Source organism: Malaya genurostris, chromosome 1, assembly GCF_030247185.1.
Source record: "Malaya genurostris strain Urasoe2022 chromosome 1, Malgen_1.1, whole genome shotgun sequence".
NCBI classification, from domain to species: domain Eukaryota; kingdom Metazoa; phylum Arthropoda; class Insecta; order Diptera; family Culicidae; genus Malaya; species Malaya genurostris.
The window spans coordinates 91,160,655-91,183,803 of NC_080570.1; the positions used below are offsets into that span (position 1 = coordinate 91,160,655).

Consider the following 23,149-nt stretch of genomic DNA (forward strand, 5'->3'; position numbering starts at 1 on the left):
TATATGATTGTAGTGATGAGGTTAATTTTATTAACCAACGGACAAATCACAAATTAAAATGAAAATATTTTGTGCAAATATTTTATAATGAACCAAGTAATTGTCGTTCGAGAAACATCGATACTAAACAGGTCACTAAACGGATTATTCCGGGACGAAAGGAATACAACACAAGTCGACCGGGGACTTTTCGGATTCCACATGCGCGGTAGAATAAAACACCGATTGTATACTTTTTGCGTCTGCTTTATACGAGTGTAACTATGGGTATGAAGAACGTAAGAAAAGACAAAACTGTTGGAGGATAACAACTGCAATTATCATACCCTACATTTACCGTGTACTGTGATGTGCACACCTTCTACCGATCTACCGTATTGAAGCTGTCAAGAGAAAAACTAAATAAATTTACTTCTGTTATTCGTTCCATTAAACACACACGTGTTTTTCTTTTGCTCTGCTGAGAGGTTATGGGCCCAGCAAAATAACGTGAAGAAGTTTTTTTAAAAAAAAAAAAGTCAAAATTTTTTCCTGCGGAATGGAGGATGAGGCAAAATCCCTCCGGATAAAACCTTTCGACGGGACCGGATTCAACAATTGGAGCTTCCGGGTACAGGCGTACCTGTTGCAGTTGGAGATTCGGCATTGCATCGAGAAGGAGGCGGAGGAGGAGCCCTTCTGGGTGATTCCGGATGCAGACAGCGCTGAGACGAAAGCTGCGAAGACAGTTCAGCGTGCAAATCGTGTGCGGCAAGACAACAAATGTCGATCCGTGCTGATCCAGACAATCGCAGACAGTCATCTGGAGTATGTGAAGGACAAAAACAGTCCGAAGCAGATCTGGGATGCTCTTCACAACATCTTCGAGAAAAAAAGCATCACGAGTCGGTTCCTGTTGAAAAAGCAGCTGCTTTCGATGCGGTACAACGAAAATGAGCCGCTGCAGGATCACTTTCTTCGTTTCGACCGGCTGGTACGTGAAGTTAAAGGAGCCGGAGCACGATTGGAAGAAGAAGATGTGATATGTCATCTGATGCTGACGATGCCGGAATCGTACGACGCGGTTACGTCGGCCATGGAAGCAGTATCGGAACGACTGACCATGGATTTGGTACGACGAAATTATCTGGACGTTGAAGCAAAACGCAGGGGACAGCGAGCTGAAGCGGAATCGGAAGGAGCTGCCTTTTCTGGGAAATCTGGTGCGCCAGGTAAACTGAAATGTTTCAGCTGTGGCGGTGTCGGACACAAAAAGTTCCAGTGTCCCAAGTTGAAGGATAAGAAGGGACAAGAACGAGAATCTGCGGACAAGGGAGAGAAGGCGAATGTCGGCACTAAAGCTGTTTCGTTCGTTGCGACGGATGTTCGAGGGATAGCGGCTGTGAGTTCCAGAGAGGAATCTAAATGGTATCTGGATAGCGGCGCTTCCGAACATATGTCGAACGATAAGTCGTTGTTCCAGAGGCTTGAAAAGCTACGTGACCCGGTAGTGATTCAAACAGCAAAAAGTGGCACCAACTTGCTGGCACGATACAAAGGGAGAGTCGTTGCGTACACCATAGTCGAAGGGGAACAGATCCAGATAATCATGAACGACGTTCTGTTGATACCAGAGTTGTCGTTAAACCTGGTATCGCTCAGACGGCTGGAAAGTACCGGAAAGAAGATTGTGTTCTTGAACGATAACGTAACTGTAGAGGCTGATGGCGAGATTGTGGCAACTGGTAAACAATCTAGCAGGCTCTATGCGATGGATTTTCGGTTCAACCAGGGCGAGCCGGATGGAAAAGTGTTGGTGACTGGCAGAGTCAACCGTGAACTGATGCTGTGGCACCACAGATTTGGTCACTTGGGGAACGACAATCTCCTCAAGCTTATGAAGAAGGACTTGGTTGACGGTTTGGAGATGGATGGCACAAAGGTAAACAAACGAGAGAACCGTTCCGGAGCCATGGGGAGAAGCGTGCTAGTCGTCCATTGGAAATTGTGCACAGTGACGTATGCGGACCTGTTACCCCTGTAGCATGGGATGGCAGTTCATACTTCGTTACGTTCACGGATGATTTCACACATGTAGCTGTTATCTATCTGATGAAGTCCAAAGACGAGGTGCTTGAACGGTTCATGGAGTACGAGGCCATGTCGACAGTTCATTTCGGCAAGCGGATTTCGCGCCTTCGGTGCGACAACGGAGGCGAGTATACAGGTAAAGTGATGAAAAACTTTTGCAAGAAACGCGGTATCCAGTTGGAGTGTACCGTCCCCTATACACCGGAACAAAACGGGGTGAGTGAACGTTTAAATCGTACTGTAGTAGAAAAAGTGCGTTCTATGCTTGAAGCTAGCGGTGTTTCGAAACGACTGTGGGGCGAAGCGGTTTACACTAGTGCGTATGTGTTGAACCGGAGTCCGAGCGTCGCGGTCGAAGGTGACATTACTCCGTATGAAGCTTGGAGCAGGAACAAACCGAATGTATCCAAGTTGCGCGTGTTCGGTAGTGACTGTTACGTTCATGTCCCTAAGCAATTGCGTAAGAAACTAGACCCGAAGACTGAAAAGGTGAAGTTTGTTGGGTACGCTCCGAATGGGTATCGCGTGTGGAACGGTAAAAAGGTATTCATCGCGCGCGATGTAATCTTTAACGAAAACGAACTAGTGTTTCGACCGTGCGTTGAGGAAAACGAAAGGAATGAAAGTGATACAGTTGTAATCGAAGAGCGCATGTCGAAACCGATCGAAGAGTTAACGGTAAACGAAGTGGTACCGGACAATCACGGTTCGGAAGATGAATTCTTTTCGCAAGAAGAATCGGAAGACTTGGCTGATAGTGAAGAAAGTGCAGAACCGAGACGAAGTGAGAGGGAAAAAGTGCGGCCGATCTGGCAAAAGGATTACGACATGAATGTATCGGCGTTTGCTCTCAGTGCCGAACAATTTGTCGACGCGATACCATCCGATGTTAACGAGCTGAGAAAGCGGGAAGATTGGCCATTGTGGAAGCAGGCGATTCACGAGGAGCTTGATTCACTAGAAAGGAACGACACCTGGAGTTTGGTAGAGCTGCCCACTGGAAAGAAAATCGTCGATAGTAAATGGGTGTTCAAAATCAAGCGGAATAGTGATGGGTCGATTGATAAGTACAAAGCAAGGTTGGTGACTCGCGGGTTCACGCAGCGGCAGGGGTTTGACTTTGTCGAGACCTACTCACCGGTGGTCAAAATGGCCACGGTACGGATTCTTCTAGCGCTCGCAAATCAGGAAGGTTGGCATGTTCACCAAATGGACGTCAAAAGTGCGTTCTTGAACGGTTCATTGGACGAGGAAATCTACATGCGACCGCCACCTGGCTTTGAGGCGGGAAATAAACGAGTCTGTCGGTTGAACAAAGCCATTTACGGATTGAAGCAGTCGTCCAGGAACTGGAATCACAGACTAACAGACAGGACACTCAAATTAGATTCTTCAATCATTTTAACGGTCATTTCGAATATTCCTTTATTTGGGACAGTACTCACATGTGTCATGATGGCGCCACGTTACCCTATCAAAAATATCCAGCCTGTCATCTAGACTGTGTTTATTTTTTTATTTACCAACAGAGTTGCCATTTATACAGAATAATCTATAATGTACAAATTTGTATACGTCCTCGCGAATTTTAAGCACTACAAAATTGTGCTACTTCATCAAAATTATACAAATTATAAAAATCATCTGTGTCAATCTCTAACGCATCGGTTTAATCTGTAAATACTGACAAATTTATTTTTCAATGCATGAATTAATACTATAGCATACCATTTCGTTTTATCAATGCAATTCCAAAAAGTTTAAGCATGGGTAGAAAGTGTGAATTTGACTGGTGCTACAATAACGTGGAATACAATCCAGAGAAAACTTTTCATTTTTTCCCAAAGGAATACGGATTGTATGACAGCCTCTATCTGTTTATTTTTTAATCTAAGAAATAAACCCGATTTGTCCGCAGATGTGCTTTATGGGTGCAGTTATGCTGTTCAGAAGAACTTCACAGCGAATTTTCGAGAAAGGGCATTGCTGCAGTTCGTCAACGCCGAATTTGCTCTGACCACTTTCATCCAGAGGCGTATGAGAATATTTCAAATTCAAGAAAACGGTAAGACCTTAGGCACAGCCTGTGCGAAGGGTATATTATTATTGAAAAGTGTGTTTACTTATTTTTCTTCATCCACCAAATTAATAGCCTTCGTCCGAATGTCGTTCCGGCTATTGGCGACAACTTTTTTGAACTCTTTGTTCTCGATAGCGAAATCGATACAGTTTCTCGTGGTGGGTACGGAAGCTTAGATTGTACAAATGAGTATATTGAACAGTCCTCTGTCAGCTGGAAGTATGATGATCCCACATTCCATTCCGACAAAAAGTACAACTTTAAGTTTGTATCGCTTGCTGCCTTCGATTCATATAATGACATTACTGACTACCAAATCACATACAAACGTTTGTATGAAGCAGAAAAGCTTGAAAAATTGCACCTTCAAAGTGAGAACCAAATTCTTAAACAAAAATTAAAAGCATCAGAAAACAAAAGCAATTGGAAGTTACATTCAAATATGGCCAAAAGGAAGAAAATCATTTCTTTGAGGAAGGCTCTAAACTTAGAAAGACAGTCTAACGCATATTCAAAAAGACTTACCAATACTTTGAAAAGCAACAAAGTTATGTACAACTCACTCAAAAACGCAGTGAAAAAGCCAAGAGGTCGTAGGTACGATAAAGAGACAAAAAAATTTGCCCAGGAGACCTATCTGGCTGGGCCATCAGCATATAGATCGATTCAAAAATCCAATGTTCTGACATTACCTAACAAAAAGACCTTGGCTAGGTATAATGCAGATGTCCAGATAACACCTGGTATCAATTACAAAATTTTGAACAAACTAGAACGAAAAACACGGAGCTTTTCGGCACATGAAAAGGCAGTAATTATTGCAATTGACGGAATGTCAATTAAGGCAGAATTGACGTATAACGCACGAACCGACGTTTTCATGGGTTTCCCCTCTGATGGTAAGCCAAAGAAGCTAGAAAAAAATAATCCAAAAATTTTGGCTACTGAAGCAATCGCTGTAATGGTGTGCGGTGTGAGTACATTGGCGATGGAACATTGGAACATAAAAAAAACTCAAAATAAACACCATCGTTTTAAGCAGGTTTCAATTTTTGTTCAATTTGTGCAAAATGTCTATATGAGAGATCGGCAATATCATTACCAGAGTATTATTTCACTTTATTTAAATATGCAAAGTGCAAATGGGTTCTTGTACGAGGACCAGTAATGCCATTGATTGCTAGTGATTCCACTATTAATGATAGTGTAAGGGCAGTAAAAAAGAAAAACACAATTGTGATTACCAAGGATGTAAGAGCTGTTATTAGAATCCTCTACACGAGAATTCGGTAATATCATTACTAAGTATATGAAGATTTCGTCATTATTACCCTTACACTCTTACTTGCTAGTAATTACATTACTGGCCTCACATGTCCTCTATATAATACCTCGTAATGACATTAGCGTAATCTTATGCAAAAGTTCCTAATACCTTATTAATTCGATACTTTAAAACTGGTCAGTTATTTTAAAAACGATATCTACATCACTCTTCAGGCAATGCCTTCTGCCACATGATAATATTTGAATATCGAGTTAAATAAAGTATGAGAAGCATTTGCATTTTGAAATTATTTTGAGACTTATATTTATATATACATATCCTTAAGGCAATAGGTTACGTACTGGCACACCACACACTTGGAAGTAAAGCGCAATTTAAACTAGTTACAGAAGCAGTCAGATCACTCAAACAACGGGGTTTGGAACCAGTAGCTTTGGTTATGGATCAATGTTCAACGAACATTAAGATGGCCAGTGAGTCCGGCGTTACGCAAAAAATACCGTTATTGCAAATCGAAAATACTTCTCTTGCTTTATTCTATGATAGCCCTCACCTTATAAAAAATGCTAGAAATAATTTATATAAACACAACGCGGTATTTGAGAAAAAGATTGCCAGTTTTTACGACATACGAACTTTGTATCATATTGATTACACGTCGGTACCAAGGCTAGTTCCGAAATTAATTGAACGTTATGTGTATCAGAAACCATATACATCCATGAATGTGGCCCAAGCAACACGCACATTGAGTACTTCGGTATCAAAGGGATTACAATATTATATTAAGTCTGGGGAAATGCCTGAACGCGCGGATGGTACCGCAAGATACGCCGAATTCTTCGACATATTATTTGACATATTCAATTCTAGAAGCACCCAAGAAACTGGCTCAAAAGTATATCATAGAGCATGCGTAACGCTCGGATATTTGTTTTCTCGAAATACAGTACATTTTACAGAAAAAACAAAAAATACAGTACATCGGCTTTAAAAAAACAGTACGTTTTACAGTACACATTCTATATAAAAATGATGAATAAAACAAAAGAAAACTATTATCAGATGATACTTATTTATCATCTCGATGTTTTTTTATTTCTCAGTGGAAATAAAATAAAAATATTTTAGTCAAATCAAAAATAACAAATTATACGAATCATGAAAAAATCATCAATTGTAATACATTTGTATCGTTTCAATCGCCTTCGATTTCGATCTTTCTGCAGTTGTCGTCTCGTATATTTCTTTTCATGAAATTTGACGAAGCAGTCCATGTTTTGTTTTGAGGTAATTGTAGAATTCAACGCATTCGTACTTTAAATTGCACTTCACAATCAGTATCGCTTCCAGTGTATCCACTTCCAAGCACGTCTTATCTGTGGTCCAAATTTTATTAACTGCAGAAAATGTGCGTTCCACTGATGCTGATGTTCCTGGTAAGCATAAAATATACTCAACTATTATAGCAATGTCTTTGTATTCGCAATCTGCACGTTTAAGATGTTTGAATATTTCCACCCAGCAATTAAAACGTTGCCATTTCTCCATCAGGTATTATTTTTATTTTATTACCACGGAACATAAACTATTTTCGGTATACCAAAATTCGAAGCGTCAAAGGAATAAAATTATGTATTTTTTTTTTGAAAAAAAAACAGTACTTTTGAAAGGCAAAATACAGTACAAAGAAAAATACAGTACATTTTAGAGTGAAAAACAGTACGCAGTATTTGGGTCCAAAATACAGTACAATACTGTAAAATACAGTACGGATCCGAGCCTTAAGCATGCGGCATAAGTACGCGTTTTTAACCTCTATATACTTTTTAGCCGTATCAAACAGCAATTAGAGATGAATCATTCCATTGGGACTTTTTGGATACCGCCGTAAAGACCTTGCAAAATTTGTACTTCGTACCACCAACTTGTTACGATTTGGAGAAGGTATTAATGATACATCACGCATAGAATTGATTGATATTTATATTTCAACTTCAGGTCCACGATGAAGTTAAAATGCTTACAACATGCCAGCGCAAGCCAGTTTTCATAAGTGGACTGATAAGCAACATATATGCTTTGCGATGGCTTTGGTATAATTTGAAAAATAATTTCAAATTTGAATATCTATGTACAAATCATCTCACCCAGGACCCACTAGAGAACAATTTCTCTGAAATTCGCAGAAGATGTGGAAGCAATGATGTTCCTACAGCATATCAATTTGGCACAGCATTCAAATATGCTGCAATAGCAGCTAATGCGAAATTGGCTGAAGGTGCCAACTGTGAAAAGGACAATGCTTTACCTATTCTCGACGATCATGATCTTTTGTGTGATGCAATCCCTAGTAGTTCTGAAATGTGTTCATATAAATTTGAAGCACTGAAATCAACAAATCAAACTGAATACACCCACAATGAGATGAATGCACTCATGTACATTTTAGGGGCCTCGGCATTGAAGCTCCATCATAAACGTTGCCGAAAAAAATTGCTATTGAATCGTGACGAAATGAAGCAGAGCTGCAACACGGTGTACAATTTCTGCCTACTAAAAAGTGCCCAATGCTATCCAGGCACCATCCTTTTTGACATTGGATTAAACGCCTTTACTGCCTACAAACAACGGTTCCTAAAATATTTGTTCCAAAATCGTAAATATGTTAAACGTAGACTCTCAGAGCACGTTCCATACGAGCAGTTCGAAGCATACGTATGCTTAAGTTGTTTCAAAATAATTATAGATAAGGTTTTTAATACTCTAATATCTAGCTATTTAAAGCAATTAAAGGAAAAAAACCTCTAAGGAAGCAACTTGTATACAAAAAACGAAATCGTAAGGCAAAAAGAATGAATCTTTAGATGTTGAAGCAGATATAAAGACGTCGAAGCAAATACAAATAATAATACCCCTAGGTCCCATACAAATGGATCTGTTTTTCTTGGTTCAGCAAATAAACTAGTTAGCCTAGCCCAATCGTCTATTTCGTCGTGAGTGTTTCAAAATGCCGAAAAAGAAATGAATTGGCAACGCAACATCAAAGTTGCTATGAAACGAGGCTTGTTTGTTTGTTGTTTTGAAATGTCGACACCGTTTTCCATTCATCAGTGCCTCTTCTGATTTGAACTAAATTTTACATAGTCAGTCTATCCGCGGTTGGCGGATGTTTCAATCGGATACAAAGCTATTGACAGTGCTATGCAAGATTCACTACAGGTTACCTTCATTATGAAATTCAATTCGAGCATTCACCTGGAATCAAGTACAGTCACAGATTCAAACCAAACGAATTATGGAAATCGACTCTAAAATGTCGGCAGGTTTTTCCGAATGACTGGGGACTTAAAAGTCAGGTTGATAATTTCACCCATGATGATGATGCTAATCCATGATTTTTCATTTTCAATGAAATGGATCAGACTAACCAGATTTTGCATTGGAGTTAGATAGTTGTGGTTGGTGAACCGGAAAGTAAACCCCACCCATCCTAAACACTAACTGATTCCTATGCGTCTTATGCAATATTATTTTAAGAAATCGTAAAGCTGACTTGAAAGATTTCTAGGTGCAATGAGAACGATATTAGTATGACTTTTTTTGTTGTTTACCTACTGTTTCGCTAAGAGGCAATAGAATTTGTAGAAGCGATCTCCTTCTACAAGAATATGAACAGGCCATCGATAACCTAAACCAGAAGTTGACAAATAATAGTTTCGGCAAACTGTAATCGGTGATACGATGCTTAATTTTTTTTAAATGCAAAACAAAAAAGTTAAAGACGATTGAGTATGCCTATGAGACCCGCTTTCGTTACTTTCGAATTGCCATCAGGATTGAAGTGGTTTCTATGACCAAGTACAAGACCCAATTCAATCTTATTTTTCGAATCTCTTGACTTGGTTTCAATAGCTATAAAACAATCAGGTTGGACCTGACCGAGTTTATGATCGTAGCCCTCTTCATATGAAGCAGCTGTTTGACAAAGACCCTTTTAAAAACAGACACGATCAGTAGCTCAATTGACCATTAGATACTGTATATTTTGATTCGATCAGAAGCGAGAAATAATTCTTGTTGAGCCGATTGAAATAGCATTCCAAAATTTGTCGGATATTAAAAGCTTCGGAAGAACGACGTCTATTTAATCCAGTTTGAGTTTATTTTGTAAAATGCTTAAATATGTTTTCGCAGCGTTTCGTCTCATACTCCGCAATGTTGTAGTTTAATTTCTTTCTGTGCGACGATAAACTCAAGATTTTATTCGGCTCTATGAATTCTTTTTTTTTCGGTACTTAGGGCGTGTGTGGCATGGCAATTCAATAATATGTTGTTAAAAATGTCTGTGTGCTTAGAATTATCCGGTAAACATATTTCTTTGCGGTATTTTACAATTTCTAGCATAAACTAAGCACTGTCTAAAATCCGACGAATATGAAAAAGCTCGATCTTAAATCTTCCATTAATTTTCTGCAATAAATTCATAATTCTACGATACGATAATATGGTTAATTCACTAATGAAAACTTACCGAATCATGATTTCTTTTATTCGTACAAGTCAAATCAGTAAACAGTTTCGCCGACGACACGACCTGCCACTCGTCTATCAAAACTGTATCGGAAATTTAACTACCCCTCAGTAACTGGAAATGTCAAATCGAAAACGCTAGTGAATTTTTGTAAACTGGCAGCACAAATTGATATATTTATTGATTTTGAATAACAGTCACCATAACCTTGGTTACTGCGTATCGAAGGCAAGTTGAATGTAAACAAAATAAATTTCAGATCGGTTATTATATTACCGAACATTTTAATGGATTTACCTGCCTCGAGCGTATTGTAAAAATTGAAGAGTATGAGTTATGTCTTTTATAAAGCCGAGTTCAAAATTCAGGTCTTATGGACATTGGGATGCATAACTCACTGCTGACTTGAAACCGTTGTGTGATAACAGCTCAGCGCAAACCAACGAGGAAGACATGGAAATGACCGACAACGAGCTGAGCGAGGCTAGTGCTCTACGGTACCTGCATAACGTACGGTAAAATGATTTCTTTATGGAATTCCACTAGTAATCCTCGAATAGTGGCCAACAAGGTAAAATAATGTTTCGACTGCTGCGCAATCAATCGACACAAAACAATTTTGACACCGGCATATTACACCGAATCCTACTGCCCAGAAAAGCTAGCAGTTGAAGTGTACGGATGAATCGCTGGAAGCAGATCATTGTCCTCGTTCGTTGGTTTCATCCATAGTTTCGATTAAATTCCGAAAATCGAGTTCATTTAAATGCATTTCTGCTTAATTTGGACAAAGTTTAACACTAATAGAACTATTCCACCGCTTTCAAAACATGTTTATTTGTTTTGGGGTTCCTTGGTAACTAGTCCATAGCAACTTAAACAGTGTTGCTCGAGAAGATTATTTTTATCATTTACAAGGGGTCGCTAGATTTGTGGTAACTGACGGTTAATCGTTAGCGAACAGTTTTATTGCTGATTTTTCTTCGGAGTGTCTGGTCGTGTCGTCGGTTTCGCCGTAAACTGTTGCCTTCAAGAATCGCCGAAAAAATTAAATGTATTATCAACGTAATCCCATAACGTATTGTGACGATTAATTTTCAAATAAACAAAGTCTGATGAAATCAGGCATCCCTGCAAGCAGCTGATCTGTGTTGACAAACGGGGGGAAACCAACTAGTAAAAAACAGCTTGCATAACACAAGGGGTGTGCCGATAGTAAATAGTTCGCGCAGTTCAATATAGACGGAGCTAGTGTCTCACGAAAAATAATTTTTTAGAAGAATTTACACATAGTGTCATGTCTGTTAGTCTGTGCTGGAATCTTCGTTTCCATGAATTCATCGATAAGCTTGGATTTCGACGAAGTGAGCAGGATACCTGTTTCTATTTCTACAATAGTAATGGCGTGGTCATCTACGTTCTGATTTATGTGGATGATGTCCTGATTGCGAGCAGCTCGTTGAAGGCGATTCAGGATTTGAAAAGAAAGTTTGCAGCCGAGTTCGAGATGAAGGATTTGGAGGAGATACAGAACTTCCCCGGCTTGAACGTTCAGCGCAACCGTGAGGCAGGACTAATGACGATCAACCAAAAGGCGTACACCGCAGCAGTTCTCGAGCGATTCGGGATGAGTGACTGTAAGCCGTCGTTGGTGCCCATGGATCCCCGTTTACGTCTTGAGAAAGCTGAGAACTCGAAGCGTCCAACGGACAAACCGTATCGTGAATTGGTCGGATGCTTGATGTATCTAACAGTTACGTCTCGTCCGGATATCTGTGCGGCGGTGAACTACTTTGCTGGGTTTCAATGTTGCGCATCTGAGGCACAGACTAACAGACATGACAGTATGAGTAAATTCTAATAAAAATTATTTTTCGTGATGCACTAGTTCCACCTATATTGTACTGCGCGAACTATTTACTATCTGTACACCCCTTGTGTTATGTAAAAGTTTTTTTACTAGTTGGTTTCCCCTCGTTTGTCAACACCGATCAGCTGCTTGCAGGGATGCCTGATTTCATCAAAATATTTGAAAATGAATCGTCACAATGATTTATTGGATTACGTTGATAATATATTTAACTTTTTCTTGATGTTGGAGGGTAACCATTTATTCGACTCAAATTTGTTCATCTAGACTATTTTTTATTGTGTTGGTAGTTTTCACCCGAAATTAAGTGGCGGCAGACCAGAAGCAAGTAAATATTGTAACAAAACGGGTTCGATTTTTTATTGAGTTGGAGGATGAGAAGTAGGCGCAATTATGTATATAGTTTAGGCAATATCAAAGATAAACTCAAGATAGAGTAGTCTGCGATTTCTTAGGTATCATTTGAATAGGACCCCTCGATGAGCTCGGTTCACTGTCAATTTGAGTATTTTGAAACAAAACAACAAGTGTCTGATCACTAGATGCGTCGTAACTATGACAATGATTGTTTATGTTTGGAAAAATATCAAGTTACAGTATGAACGATATTGAGAAATTTCGCTTTATATCAGTGATTCTTAGAATAAGAAAGTGAAAACTACTTAGAACCATTGTCTAGAATTTATTTAGTTTGTTATAGCCTCATCCCATGAAGCATCAGTTGTGGCAAGAAATCATTATATGCTGAATGTAAACATATGTGTGCTTCCTTTCTAACTTGCATTGTTTCCATGGCATTTTGTCGGAACTAGTCGACGCTTGTTAACGGAGGGTCAATAAAATTACATTATCACTGAACCAACTGGTTCACGATTACTGACCCAACATTTTTCAATGAAACGTATGGAACATTGTAATCTTCAGTTTATCTTTGGCAATATGTATTAAATCTGTATCCTGCATGAAATTCGCATGGACGTATACAAATCAATACATTACAGGTAATTCTGTATGAATGGCAACTCTGTTGGTAAATGAAAAAAATAAAGACAGTCTAGATGACAGACATGATGTTTTTGATAGGGTAACGTGGCGCCATCATGACACATGTGAGTACTGTCCCAAATAATGGAATATTCGAAATGACCGTTAAAATGATTGAAGAATCAAATTTGAGTGTCCTGTCTGTTAGTCTGTGTCTGAGGAGCATTGGGTGCACCTGAAAAGGGTATTGCGATATCTTCGAGGTACGGCGGATCACCAACTCGTATATCGGCGTACAGAATCGGAACAACTGATGGTGTTTGCTGATGCTGATTGGGGTACTGACGTCAACGACAGGAAATCGGTATCCGGCTTGGTGATCAAACTTTATGGGCAAACAGTGGCTTGGTCTACCAAGAAACAATCATCCGTAGCCTTGTCGTCGACGGAAGCGGAACTCATGGCACTCTGTCAGGCCAGCTGCGAAGTGATGTGGATCGTAAACTTGTTGAGGTCTGTTCAATGGGAGGTCAGTGAGCCAATATCAGTCTTTGAAGATAATCAGCCATGTATCTCGGTTGTACTGGATCCACGCAAGCTGAAACGGATGAAGCATATCGAAGTCCAGTATCATTTCCTGAAGGAGTTGATCGAGAAGGGTAAACTGGTTCTAAAATATCTGGAGACGGGTGAGCAGCTCGCCGATATGATGACCAAGGGTTTGCCGGCGCCGCGGTTCCGGAAATTCAGAGACATGCTAGGAGTAGTTAATTGAGGCGGGATGTTGGAGGATAACAACTGCAATTATCATACCCTACATTTACCGTGTACTGTGATGTGCACACCTTCTACCGATCTACCGTATTGAAGCTGTCAAGAGAAAAACTAAATAAATTTACTTCTGTTATTCGTTCCATTAAACACACACGTGTTTTTCTTTTGCTCTGCTGAGAAAAACAAAGTGCACAGAATTCATATGTATTGAAATTTTCGCCTCATAGCCAGTTCGGTTTTCGCCGCGTCACAGATATGACGGAAAGATATCGCACATTCAACAGTAATGAGCACTGAAAATCATTTATAATTTAGTTCGAACTGATATTCAAAGAAGTCATGGCATCATGAAACTTTATTGTCAGACTGAGAGTTGTATGACCATACTTGACGTTGCATATTGGACGTTGGAATTCTATGTCATCTTATGAAGTCTACATTTTCAAACTGGATAAATATATGGAATTACAACACAGACTAACAGACATGACACTATGAGTAAATTATTATTAAAAAAAAATTTCGTCATGCACTAGTTCCACAATGTCATGCACTAGTTCCACGCATGTGAAAATCTTAATCACCTATATTGAACTGCGCGAACTATCTACTATCGGTACACCCCTTGTGTTATGTAAAAGTTTTTTTACTAGTTGGTTCCCCCTCGCTTGTCAACACCGATCAGCTGCTTGCAGGGATGCCTGATTTCATCATAATATTTGAAAATGAATCGTCACAATAAATTATTGGATTACGTTGATAATATATTTAACTTTTTTAGCGACGTTGGAAGGTAACCATTTATTTTTCTCAACGTTGTTCATCTAGACTATTTTTTATTGTGATGGTAATTTTCACCCGAAATAAAGTGGCGGCAGACCAGAAGCAAGTAAATATTCTAACAAAACGGGTTCGATTTTGTATTGCGATGGAGGATAAGAAGTAGGCACAATTATGTATATAGTAATGAATATAGGCAATATGTATTAAATCCGAGATTAAATCTGTATCCTGCATGAAATTCGCATGGACGTATACAAATCAATACATTACAGGTAATTCTGTATGAATGGCAACTCTGTTGGTAAATGAAAAAAATAAACACAGTCTAGATGACAGACAGGATGTTTTTGATAGGGTAACGTGGCGCCATCATGACATATGCGAGTACTGTCCCAACTAAAGGAATATTCGAAATGACCGTTAAAATGATTGAAGAATCTAATTTGAGTGTCCTGTCTGTTAGTCTGTGATTACAATTCAAATGTTGATTAAAAAACCTATTGCATTTTATCGTTGAATATTCTTGTCAGTGCGGCAATGACTTACAAAGATATGAAGAACAAATGCTCATTGAATCTACCATGCTATAATCCTAATCTATCATCATTTTACTGTAGAAATTTCATATGAATAATGAATACAGATTTTTTGTACAAAGAAGTACAGCTTTTTTGTGAAAATATCTGGCATCGCTGGTCTAGATGACAGACTGAATGTTTTTGATGGGGTAATGTGGCGCCATCATGGCATATTCCAGTACTTTCCCAACTAAAGGAATATTCGATTAAAGAATCCAATTTGAGTATCCTGTCTGTAAATCTGTGTTATAAGGTAGTGAAATGAGAAAAAAATCGGCGAAATATGTATATCTCGGCTAAGCATTCTGCTTTTTTTTAATCAGAATGTAATCGGAGGAGCACTAACCCCAAAATATTAATTCAACTTTTTAATTCAAAAATGTACCAATATGTATGAAAAATGGGTGTGCAAATAATATGTAGCAGAGCAATCCATAAAAGTATCCGATTTCAGGAGGGGCCAAGGTCCCTTGCTCACCCCCCAGAATCCCATACAAAATTTCTAGATTTCATCCGCATTCAACTTCGGATTCCGGAATTATAGGGTAAAGTGTGTTAAAACCTTTATACCATCACCACAGACTAACAGACATGACAGTATGAGTAAATTCTAATAAAAATTATTTTTCGTGATGCACTAGTTCCACCTATATTGTACTGCGCGAACTATTTACTATCTGTACACCCCTTGTGTTATGTAAAAGTTTTTTTACTAGTTGGTTTCCCCTCGTTTGTCAACACCGATCAGCTGCTTGCAGGGATGCCTGATTTCATCAAAATATTTGAAAATGAATCGTCACAATGATTTATTGGATTACGTTGATAATATATTTAACTTTTTCTTGATGTTGGAGGGTAACCATTTATTCGACTCAAATTTGTTCATCTAGACTATTTTTTATTGTGTTGGTAGTTTTCACCCGAAATTAAGTGGCGGCAGACCAGAAGCAAGTAAATATTGTAACAAAACGGGTTCGATTTTTTATTGAGTTGGAGGATGAGAAGTAGGCGCAATTATGTATATAGTTTAGGCAATATCAAAGATAAACTCAAGATAGAGTAGTCTGCGATTTCTTAGGTATCATTTGAATAGGACCCCTCGATGAGCTCGGTTCACTGTCAATTTGAGTATTTTGAAACAAAACAACAAGTGTCTGATCACTAGATGCGTCGTAACTATGACAATGATTGTTTATGTTTGGAAAAATATCAAGTTACAGTATGAACGATATTGAGAAATTTCGCTTTATATCAGTGATTCTTAGAATAAGAAAGTGAAAACTACTTAGAACCATTGTCTAGAATTTATTTAGTTTGTTATAGCCTCATCCCATGTGTGTGGTTCTAGACCACAACTTAGTTACCACGTTTCGCCACGTTTCCGTGACCATTAGCAATCAGTGCATCTCCATCACAGCAATCGTTTGCTACATTTGACATCTGCATCGTCATCATTATTGGACTTAGTCGAGACAAGAAGGTTTTCGTGTTGGATTGGAAATAACGAAGATTTCAGGAATTCAGAAGTCACACAATGGCGATCCTGCCAGGAGACGACAGTTAGCTTGTTCGTCAAAGCCAGTTGACGGATGAATTTTTTCTCAAGAAAAGCACAAAAGGATAATAGGTAAAATAAATGAATACAACTTAATTTATACGTGGGAAAGCGCGGCCGCGATTCGGAAGAAGGTTTAGTGCGGATCGGGACGACCGCTGAGAAAAATTTGGACGCGGACCGGGACGGCCACGAGGAGTTCTAGTGCGGATCGGGACGACCGCTGAGAAAAATTTGGACGCGGACCGGGACGGCCGTGAGGAGTTTTAGTGCGGATCGGGATGACCGCTGAGAAAAAATTGGACGCGGACCGGGACGGCCGTGAGGAGTTTTAGTGCGGATCGAGATGACCGCTGAGAAAAAATTGGACGTGGACCGGGACGGCCACGAGGAGTTCTAGTGCGGATCGGGACGACCGCTGAGAAAAATAAATTTGAACGCGGACCGGGACGGCCGTGAGGAGTTTTAGTGCGGATCGGGACGACCGCTGAGAAAAATTTGGACGCGGACCGGGACGGCCGTGAGGAGTTTTAGTGCGGATCGGAACGACCGCTGAGAAAAATTTGGACGCGGACCGGGACGGCCGTGAGGAGTTTTAGTGCGGATCGGGACGACCGCTGAGAAAAATTAAGACGCGGGCCGGGACGGCCGTTAGGAGTTTTAGTGTGGATCGGGACGACCGCTGAGAAAAATTTGGACGCGGACCGGGACGGCCGTGAGGAGTTTTAGTGCGGATCGGGACGACCGCTGAGAAAAATTTGGACGCGGACCGGGACGGCCGTGAGGAGTTTTAGTGCGGATCGGGACGACCGCTGAGATAAATTTGGACGCGGACCGGGACGGCCGTGAGGAGTTTTAGTGCGGATTGGGACGACCGCTGAGAATAATTTGGACGCAGACCTGGAGTTTTAGCGCGGACCGGGTCGGCCGTAAGAATTTATAGTGCGGATCGGGACAAGCGCCGAGAAAACAAATTTGGACACGTGCCGGGACGTCTACTTTATTTGGAGATGAGGGAGGATGTGTGGTTCTAGACCACAACTTAGTTACCACGTTTCGCCACGTTTCCGTGACCATTAGCAATCAGTGCATCTCCATCACAGCAATCGTTTGCTACATTTGACATCTGCATCGTCATCATTATTGGACTTAGTCGAGACAAGAAGGTTTTCGTGTTGGATTGGAAATAACGAAGATTTCAGGAATTCAGAAGTCACACACCATGAAGCATCAGTTGTGGCAAGAAATCATTATATGCTGAATGTAAACATATGTGTGCTTCCTTTCTAACTTGCATTGTTTCCATGGCATTTTGTCGGAACTAGTCGACGCTTGTTAACGGAGGGTCAATAAAATTACATTATTACTGAACCAACTGGTTCACGATTACTGACCCAACATTTTTCAATGAAACGTATGGAACATTGTAATCTTCAGTTTATCTTTGGCAATATGTATTAAATCTGTATCCTGCATGAAATTCGCATGGACGTATACAAATCAATACATTACAGGTAATTCTGTATGAATGGCAACTCTGTTGGTAAATGAAAAAAATAAAGACAGTCTAGATGACAGACATGATGTTTTTGATAGGGTAACGTGGCGCCATCATGACACATGTGAGTACTGTCCCAAATAATGGAATATTCGAAATGACCGTTAAAATGATTGAAGAATCAAATTTGAGTGTCCTGTCTGTTAGTCTGTGCCATCACTTCGAGGGGTGAAACAAAAACCGTAAAATTTCTCAAACTGGTCTCAAAACTACTCCATTCGATATTTGTTATCAGTAGACGGCCAAACAATCCGATCCCGGTTATCCTGGTCCCCGGTTTCTTATTCCGGATGCACTGGAAATAGTCAGGTCCGTGCGCAGGAATAATTCAGGGAGAGTTCAGGGGACTGGTCCAAAGGGGGGGGGTGAGGTGGTGATTAAAGGAAGAGAGTGGGGTGGGGTAGGTGCAAAAATTTGAAATAAAAGTCAAGTTTTTTGCACTTTTATATAAAAAGTAACCTGTTGTTTATGAAATTTACTATCTGAAAAATCTTTCATGGGAGAGAAGGGGGGGGGGGTTGAACCCCAAAATCCTGCCCCCTACGCATGGGCCTTAAAATAGTAGTCATTATTCCATAAATGGATCTCAATCACTTTTCTATGCGATAGTTTGACCGATTTTTTATAAACTTAGGTTAAAATGAAAATTCCCGTGGTCCCACAAGGAATGCCTGAATTTCACTTGGATCCGACTTCCAGTTCCGGAATTATAGGGTAAATTGTATGAAAAATATCATACCATTATCTAAAGGAGCAAAACAAAAACCGTAAAAAAAATTCTAAACCGGCCTTAAAACCTAAGTCAATCGGTAGTCATTATCAGTAGATGGCCAAACAAACCGATTTCGGCTATTCTTTCAAGAGTCGAAGAAAATTAATTTGAAGACTACCACAGTATTACATACGATAGTATGCTTGATATGAGAAATGCATCTTTACACCACTAAGTGGATTAAAACAAGTATTGATAAATATATTTGGCATAGCTAATGAGAACAGTTCTGAAACAAATATCCTTGCTTCTAAACTTAGTATAATGACTTACATTTACCTTTGAAATTGATCCTACCTCTTACGTCTGACGTCGGAAATTCTCCAGGATGTTGGTCCGCAATTGCAACAGGACGATTTTATAACATTTTGTTATTCTGCGTCGCTAGATTTCGTTGAATATATTGTTCTATTACATTTGGAGCGCATAACTTTCAATATTTATTTTCTAACTTGAAAATTCGTTCTGGCATCTCTGCTGTCGTTATCATGTCGCTCTGTATGACTTATTTCCTTTCAAGTGATAACTACATAACTTTGTCATGAACTTGAGGAAACAAGGTTAAATGAAGTAAAGCTCGAAAGCTCGCTTTGTCTCAGTGATTGCGGAAATATACTGACGTGAATTGTTTTTGCTGCTATTAGGTGGAGAAAAAGGTGTTTTTTGCATTACGGTAAATTGCGTTTTAAAAAGCAGGTATTTGTTTTATTTTTGTATTTTTTGTCTAACCAGTCAAATTTCGTTTTTAGCAGGTGAAAATTTGAGGATACAGGAGTATATTCGTTTTACGCACTGTGAGCAAGAGTAAGAAAACAAGATGTCGGAGCTTCATTTCGATGAGTACGAAAAGTACAATTTTGAGTTCGACAAGCACATTTTTTCTGGACATTCTGGTAAACAACGATCCAAGAAAGAAGCAAATGAACATACTAATCATTTTGATCCAAACGGGCATTCTCGCAAAATCATGACCAAATTGAGAAACACTGAACAAAACAAAAGAGACAAAAAAAATTAAGCATCCCGTAACTTCGTAACTTGTCGCATCAGTGGTAAATTGCAACAAAAGAATTTTTAAAAGCTTCTAACATCAATGAAATTTGTATAAAATTAACATTTTGCGAGTTAAATAAAATTTAATTATGGCGTTTCTATCCATGTTGATTCGTTTTAGTGATCCGTTGGTTTGTTTAGACACAGAAAATAATGATATTTTGATTCGATTGTTCTGTCTTGAAATAAAAATTTGTTTTAATTTCTGTTCATTCACAAAACATGTCGGAAATATGCTACGGATTATAATGCTGTTGATGCTATAGCATATAATTGGTCTTTTAAAGTATCCGGACGATGATGTTGGTTCCCCAGCTACTACTGTTCTGATTCATTAGTTGATGTAATGAACATTTTCGTGAACATATTAATATGGGAAATGCAAACCAACCACGATTGAAGAACTTGTAACTATGTCCTTTGCCACTTTGGTTGACATGTAATTTCTACAATAAAATCAGCCGGAACAATTTTTTTTTTCATTTGACTAGACAAAAATTTTGATTGAGATCAAACAGAGAACATTGTTTATTATGACGGGAAAAAATTAGCTCAAAACAATCATATTTTAGCTGGGTATTATCATAAATACTTGTAATACACAAATTACGTACTCAAGATAATTTTTATTCAAGTCGGCGAATAAAATTTTGAAATTAAACATAGTGCAAAGTAAATAATACATTGAAAAGAACAGCCCTATCAGTAGTATTGGACTTAGATTATAATTAATTGAAAGGCCAAGTGATTTTGTTGAACGATAATGAAACTCATATTTGGTAGTATACATATTAACGTATTGAGAATCTGATTACGAATGAAGAGAGCAAAAAGAGGTCACTTCAATTGCCGTCTCGTTGATGTTGCTTCACTGCGTTGTTGCTATTATGTAAATTCTTGAAAGAATTTACCCGAATACCAGAACCAGAACGTTGCAATTTCAATACTCCTCAACGTATGCTGTCGCCATTTGAAAATAATCCCATCATTTCAGGGAACTTCCTTTGTTTAACTGTTCCAAGTGCCACCATGTCCTCCGTCGAACAATATTCCAACTGCAGCACACCGGTAAATCTTGAACAAAATGATGACGTGTTTCGATGTGCTTTGTACGTCGATTTGTTCTTTCTGAAGCAATGAAGCTCTGATTGTCCTTCATCAAGGTAACAGGTTGTTCACAGAGTTCACCTAACTAATTAAGTAACTTGACTAGCCACATAAGTTCCCGGCTTGCTTCACTCAGTGCTACATACTCTGACTCCATTGAGGATAGAGTGATGCTAGTTTGCTTACGACTGCTGCACGATATTGCATCACCACCGTTTAGATAAACAAAACCAGTAGTTGATTTTCTGGAATCAAGATCGCCAGTCCAACCCGCATTAACGTAACCCATCAAACCATCATTAGAATCTACATAGTTTAATCGCCAATCTCGTGTTCCTTTCAAGTATCGGACGACTCGCTTTGCTGCTACACAGTCCCCTTCAGTGGGTTTTCTCACCATCCGTCAAGTATTGATGCACTCACTGCCACATCAGGTCGAGAACAAACTGCTATGTACAGTAGGGTACCAACAAGTCTTCTGTATTTTGTCCCATCAGATAAAACAACACTTTTGTCCTTTTCTTTCACATATCTTGACTTCATCGGTGTTTTAGCTATTTTAGCCTCGCGAAGTCCGCTTTTATCCACAATACGGTCAATAGACCCTCCCAGAGACACACTGTAACCAGTTCTTTCGCTATACACTTCCATACCAAGGAAATAACTCAACTTTTTGGGAGAATCCCAGTGCTACCAAACGCGCCCTGTGTTTTATTACTTGTCCTGCTGCATTTCTCTTCAATTTGAACGCCGCTTTCCATTCTTCCTTCCGTTCACTAGTTAACGCTTCGCTAATGCTTTTAGGTTCTACTCCCTCCTCAGGAACATCTTTAGTTGCGAAAATTTCTTCTATGTGTCTTCTTAGAACAAATCCTTTAGTAAGACGTCGAGAACACCAAGTTATCTCATCCATCGGAAAACCACGAAACGAAACCCCAGTAGGACTGCCGAACGACATCGAAACAGAATCTTCAGGTTCTTCTGTGCCATCGGAAGAATCTTCTTTTCCTAATTCATCAGGAACTGAAATCAACGGTACTTCAAATACTCCATCTATTTTAACAGGGTTCACGAGAACAGCTTCTTTTACGGTACACAGTTCTAAAAATGTCGCATCTCTACGAATGTTGATGCTGCCCGTTTTCACATTCAAGAAGCGATATGCCTTTCGCCTTTCCCCTAACCAACGATTACTAGCTTCTCATACTTTACGTCAAGTGCTTTACTCTTTTCGGTACACTTCACTACCAAAAATCTTCAAATGGCAGTAGGTTTTTTTCTTGTGCCAAATTTCATACGGAGTGCACGGGACGGTAGCCGAAGGACAATGTTTTTTTTAAATAGTTTGCAGTATTGATGGCCTCACCCCAGATACTTTTCTTCAAGTGCGATACATTTAGCATACACTTCATCATATCCTTCAGATAACGGTTCTTCCTGTTAGCCACCCCATTTTTGCTGTGACGAATATGGTGCTGACATTTGCTGAGTAATTCCGTTGTCCGTGAAAAACTTCTGCAAATCACGACTTCAATACTCGCCATCTCCGTCTGATCTAATGCACTTAGGATACCGAACAAACTGATTCTTCATCATGCTGCAATACCCGCGAATCTTGTCTTCCGCATCTGATTTACGCTGGAGCAAGAATACCACTGCAAAACGACTGAAGTCATCCACTATGAAAATATAATATCGGTTTCCTCGTGGCGTTTCTAATTCCATTGGACCACCCAAATCGCTATGCACTAGATCACCAATTTCATTAGCTCGGCTATTCGAAAACTTTGGAAATGCGTCTCGGCTCAGTTTTCCTTCGCAGCATGGACCACACACTAACTTATTTTTAGTCCATGACCACCGGAATCAAAAAACCAGCCACCGGTACCACTAGTGCTTCCAGCTGCTAAACACATTTCGAAGTCCTCTCCCGATTTCACTATCACAACAGCCTTTTTCTTTTGTTCTTGATCTTGACATAACTTTGTGCAATCGCACGTCACGATTAAGGTCACGACAAAGTTTTAAGTCGTTTAATGGCACTTTTTGTCTTGCTGTCTAGCAACAACCTACCTCTAGCATGCTACGCGTAGAACTGAAACGTTAACTATAATTTCACTTCTATTTATAGATTCGCGTGCTT

General features: G+C 39.4%; 2 protein-coding genes across 8 annotated transcripts in view; one reads left to right on the forward strand and one right to left on the reverse strand.

Moving 5' to 3' along the window:
* LOC131440701 (glutathione hydrolase 1 proenzyme-like) overlaps positions 1-23,149 on the reverse strand; it is a 147,510-nt gene that overhangs the window by 101,955 nt on the left and 22,406 nt on the right. The gene's annotated exons all lie outside the window — the stretch shown is intronic.
* On the forward strand, positions 19,360-20,004 carry LOC131440703 (nuclear protein 1). Of its 6 annotated transcripts, none has more exons than XM_058612219.1 (2): positions 19,360-19,519; positions 19,596-20,004. In XM_058612219.1, the coding sequence occupies exon 2, from the start codon at positions 19,664-19,666 to the stop codon at positions 19,862-19,864; it is 201 nt and encodes a 66-aa protein (XP_058468202.1). In that variant the 5' UTR covers positions 19,360-19,519; positions 19,596-19,663; the 3' UTR covers positions 19,865-20,004. The 6 variants fall into 6 exon arrangements, with proteins under 6 accessions (XP_058468202.1, XP_058468201.1, XP_058468203.1 ...); XM_058612218.1 differs by having other exon boundaries at positions 19,371-19,542; XM_058612220.1 differs by having other exon boundaries at positions 19,371-19,542; positions 19,599-20,004.

Bases quoted from the DNA above. Each gene is read 5' to 3' on its own strand.
- LOC131440703 (XM_058612219.1), top strand. From the start codon at position 19,664: ATGTCGGAGCTTCATTTCGATGAGTACGAAAAGTACAATTTTGAGTTC.